General features: G+C 35.2%; 1 protein-coding gene across 1 annotated transcript; it reads right to left on the bottom strand.

Annotated features, from left to right (window-relative positions):
* Positions 1 to 1401: 1401 nt before the first annotated feature.
* On the bottom strand, positions 1402 to 4433 carry LOC117908715 (LOB domain-containing protein 4-like). Its single transcript, XM_034822399.1, has 2 exons — positions 4163 to 4433; positions 1402 to 1967 (listed from the first exon to the last, which is right to left on the bottom strand). The coding sequence occupies exons 1-2, from the start codon at positions 4337 to 4339 to the stop codon at positions 1632 to 1634; spliced, it is 513 nt and encodes a 170-aa protein (XP_034678290.1). The 5' UTR covers positions 4340 to 4433; the 3' UTR covers positions 1402 to 1631.
* Between the last annotated feature and the right edge of the window lie 511 nt (positions 4434 to 4944).

Genomic DNA, 4944 nt, shown 5'->3' with positions numbered 1-4944 from the left:
AAATTCCTCCAAATAGATGATTGAAAAGACTCTCTGAAAAACTCTCTGAACAATTCTATGAAAAATTCTCTAAAAAATTGGTATTCATATTTAAAGAATGAGGGGTGACCTGCTTTTATAAGCCACTAACACAGTTCTAATGGGACTCTACTTGTAATTAGAACATGACTTAAAGTGGAAGGAGATTCTACTTATAAATGGAATGGGACTCCACTAACACAATCTCAATAGGATTCTTTCCTAAAATATAAGACTAATAGAATAAAATAAAATAAAATAAAATAAAATAAAAATAATTCCCAATAAAATTCTTCCCAAAAATATAAGACTAATCGAATAAAATAAAAATTATTTACACTCTTCCTACATTCCATACTTATTTGCCTTAGGTTTTGAGAAAAAAAATCCATGTGAACTTTCCAATGGGATAGTTGCTATCATAAAAAATAAAAAAAAAAAAAAAATAAAAAACAAAGGAAAGATAATTTATAGAATATGCTACACTTAGTGGTTCAGTGATTCAAGAATATTAACAAAATAGGAAACAAAATATTTATTTTCGAAAATTACTTGATCAGTCTGCCCTACTACAACTTGTAAGCTTATTCTTGATCATAAAACTACCTAAGGAATTGAATAGTTAATCCAAAAACTTATACCCAAAAATTGGTATCCCAAATTCAATTCTCTGAAGCTGAAATTCCTAAGCTGGCACTTCACCTCCTGCAATGCCTTGGGCGCCACGGTTGATAGTTATGGCACCGTCCTCCACCTCCATGCTAGAAATTTTCAAATCTACCAAAAGAATCATCGCCCTTCTTGAGTAACCACTGTTGTCACAATCTTCTTCACGCTCATCCTCATTCCTCCCATGTCTGTAGCAATAAGGATACGTGAGGGTCACGAGATCATGAAAGGGTAGACAGAAATAGAGGCTACAGGCATCATAGGCCTTGCAATTTTAGGGTGTGTTTAGCTAAACGTTCTTGTGGGTTTGTTTATTGTGGCTGTTTTGGTTATGGGCCCTTCCTGAGCCTGTTGTGGAATGTTTCATTTATGCATAATATCTGGGCTTTTGGTCATGGGCTCTACTTATATCTTCTAAATACTTGGTTATATTTTTTATTTGGAATTCTATGGGCGTTTATAATATTTAATGAACTACGTACTTAAATAGTGAGATTTTCTAAAATTCAATATCAAAGCCCAGAAATTCTCAATATATGCAGATTAGTTGGCTGTCTCATATAGCAATGAGTAAAGATGTCCCTTACACTAGGTGCCAAATACAAGTCCAATTATAATCAGAATGGTATCTTTGTTTCCTTGAGACGATGTGTTCCCACCAATATTCCAGTGCCAATGGCCAAACAAGTAGAAAGAGTTAAAGTTCATAAAGCATAGTCAACTCACTTCCATTAACTATATAAATAACCAGTCATAATTATATGTTTAGAAAAATTTACAATATGGTTAATGATCATCATCATCATCGTCTCGTGGTCAAGTAGAGATGTGCTATAGAGATATGTATGTAAGGAAAAGAAGACAAAAGAAAGTGAAAAAGAGGCAGACAATAAAGAGAAAAGTCCATCATAGTAATAATAATGGAAAAGAGAAGGCATGCTAAGCTAGTATGACCAAAGGGACTCCACCATATTGGCATGATCTACCACCATGTCCATGGAAAAAAAGGACTTGGTCTGAGGAGATGCAGCAAGCCTGGATGTGTGTGAGGCGTTTTCTGGTGAATCTGTGGCTTGGTTGGAGGTTGAGGATGTGAATTGGTTCATTCTCATCTGCACTACTTCAGCCTGCACCAGTGCCAATTGTGTTTGAAGGGCGTCGATCTGTTGCTGCAGGGACGATATGGCTCCAACACAGCCATAAACCGGGTCACGCACCCTGGCGTTTGCTTCGTACACCATGGAACTCACAGCATCGCTGCGCTGGTGCTCCGGCAAGTCCTGCAAGTTCCATTATTGAACAGAAGGTCTTATGTCCATACTTATATGCAGCTGTTTGGAAAGAAACAATTGAAATAAACCCTAGTAGATGAAGTTTAGACTTGAATATACAGAAATACCCGTGTGAAATCAAAATCATGGGCCTGCTAGGCAAAAATGTTCTTGTAGACATATGGTGATCATTCACATAAAATAACATAGTATCCATTTTCATGGTTTCACTCTGATTGTTTTTCCTCCGCACATCTGCCTAGGCCAATCTTGTGTCTTTTGTGGAAGACTTGATTAATAAACATCGCTTTCACACAATTTTTCTTTATGTTTAGCAAGAAAATGACTTGCAGAGGAATCAAGCCCCTCTGATAAACAATCTTTTGTTTAGTTTCCAAAGGCTGTATGAAAAAAATATTCTTGTGATGTCATGCTTACATGATTTTTAGTGGTCACAAATTTTAAAATCAAATAAAATAACTGGAAACTTTCGATGTTTTACCTGGAATCAACCTATCTTTTGGACCTATATATGTCGTGGGGAGCACATCTCTATCAATGTTACCCCATATTCTTAAAGCAAAAAAGCACACGACTCATGAAATACTTCCTTTTCCAAAATTGCTTGGAAAATAAGAATTCCAAAACAAAAGGCTTCAGCCTCATCCTCCAAAAAGCTACTTAGTGGTCATAAAGTAGAAGTGCATCCCCATATTGTAATCAAAACCACTCCAATCATCTCCCTTTATTCTCTAGAAATTATATGTGGTTTTAAGCAGTAAAGCTAATTTATGATCCTTTATTCTATCTCCTTATTAACAAGGAATCATTTGGTAAACAGTGCCTTACTTTTTGAACAGAAGAATCAGAATTCGAGTAAAAGAAGTGGTTGATGGATATGGAAAAGACTAAGATGCCCATGAAACAGTACTATATCATATATATTATCAAGGAGATTGAGATGATTTGTGAGTAAAAAAGTACAGCTAAAGTTACTAACGGTTTATCAGCAGCAACTGCTATAACTGACATAAAGTGAAAATTATATACCAAAGACTGCTTTTCTCTAATTTATAGATATTGGATCTTTCCTATCAAAATATTCACGCTTTAAGGTAATATTAAATTGCTATTAAAGATCCACAAATCTCATAATATAGAATAATGGTCACACAAAAGGAGGAAGTAGATGGAAAAGATAAATGGGAAACATGAGAAGGACAATGGTTGTTTGGTGTAAAGCTAGAATGAATGGATGCAATTCATGTGGTATACAAGCTAAGATGTAAATATCTGTGAATGATCCAAAGAAACTTTAGGTTCATAAGTTGTATGAGAAAGAAGGATTACAAACCCGGCTGAAAAAATTTTGGATCTATTTCTTGGAAGTTTCCTAAGCAAATCAACACAATTTCTTGGGAAGTTTCCATGAATTTTGAAGGTTGTTACAAACCCATCATTTTTTTTCTCCTCAAAACTATATTTGAAATCTCTTTGCAGTTTATTTAGAAATTCTCCTTAAAATATCCTTCTCACAAGTTCAGAAATGGATGATTTTGGAAGAATTTCAAGCCTAAAGTTAAATCTACCAGTACCGGTCTTTGGGAGTACTATGAATCCTTTTTTGGGGCCAAGGGGAGGAGAAGTTCTTGTCAAGTTGCAGTCACCGTATGAAACAACAAGGATTGATCTTTAAGCAATTGTCATTTAAGCGAAGCTCCTGTGGCCTCCACAACTTGATGCACTTTCATACCCTTTACCACCTTTTCTAAAAGTTGCATCCCCTCTTCATGACAAGTCTGGACACTCCCTATTGTTGTTTTGGCCAAAAGAGAAAAGAAGAAGTACTCACAAAGTGGGGTTTTACACTACGCTCATCCAAAACCAAAACCAAAATAACAACAACAATAATCAATAATTAAAAGAATTAAATAAATAAATAAATAAGAACTAAGAAGTAAGGTTTGATGATATGCAAAATCTTCTTAGTAAGGCAACCCATATACTGAATTATCTAAAACTTTGGCCATAGCTCCAACTAATACACTGATCACTACTACTACTATCTTGCTTTAGTACATTAGGTCAAATCATAAATGTTATAATTATTATAGAATATGGTAGGCGAAGAATTGGACTCTTCTGATGATATACCAGAGGAAAAGAAGGGGAAGGAATCAGAAAAAAAGAAGAGAAAAATGAACCTGTAACATCTTATTGACATTGCTTGCTCCAAACACCTTGTGCACACTGGCAAACTTATGTGGCTCATCAGCCGGAAAGTAAGGAGCAAAGACACAGTCCTGAGCACATCTACGGCGAAGAAGCTTGCATGCGGCGCATGGCGAAACTGCACCTTGTTTCCTGCCACTCTCCTTCATAGCTCTAAGTCTCAAGTACGAAGTCCAAGGCAAAGCACAACTGTGTGTGGATACTTTGCCTTCTGCAAGTAAATATGAAAACAACCAAAGAAGGAAAAATACTAGAGAAAGAGGAAGGGACTTAGAAAGGACGAGATTGTAGGTTTTATGTAGAGAAAAGTTCTTGACAGGATATCTTTGGTAGGTCCCATGATGGAGAAGGCCTTAGATTTGGCTGGACAAAAACATCCTTGTTGATAAGATCTTTGGCCCACCTTTTTATTATTTTTTTTCTCTTGCTTTTTCAAAATTTTATTTTTAATTTTATTTTTAAATATTTTTCTTTTTGAGGGTATTCATGGAAGTATAGAGTTAGTTAATAGATTGCAATTTTTTCCAAGGTACCCATAGCTTGAGAGTCATCCTGTTGGCTTCTTCCTTCCTTCCAACCTATTAACAATTGATTATCTTGCCTGATAAAAACAAAAGAAGGAACAAAGTCTATTAATAGTTAACAATTGTTTAGCTTAATATCCAAGCATATATAATAAGGAAGACAATTCAAGACCCTTATGTTTGTTTATTAATCTTTGTTTTGAAGTATGACGGAATATTGAGTGTAGCAT

This window comes from Vitis riparia, chromosome 19 (genome assembly GCF_004353265.1).
Source record: "Vitis riparia cultivar Riparia Gloire de Montpellier isolate 1030 chromosome 19, EGFV_Vit.rip_1.0, whole genome shotgun sequence".
NCBI lineage: Eukaryota > Viridiplantae > Streptophyta > Magnoliopsida > Vitales > Vitaceae > Vitis > Vitis riparia.
Note: the sequence above shows the minus strand (reverse complement) of the source record. Positions and strands in the feature narration are given on the sequence as shown.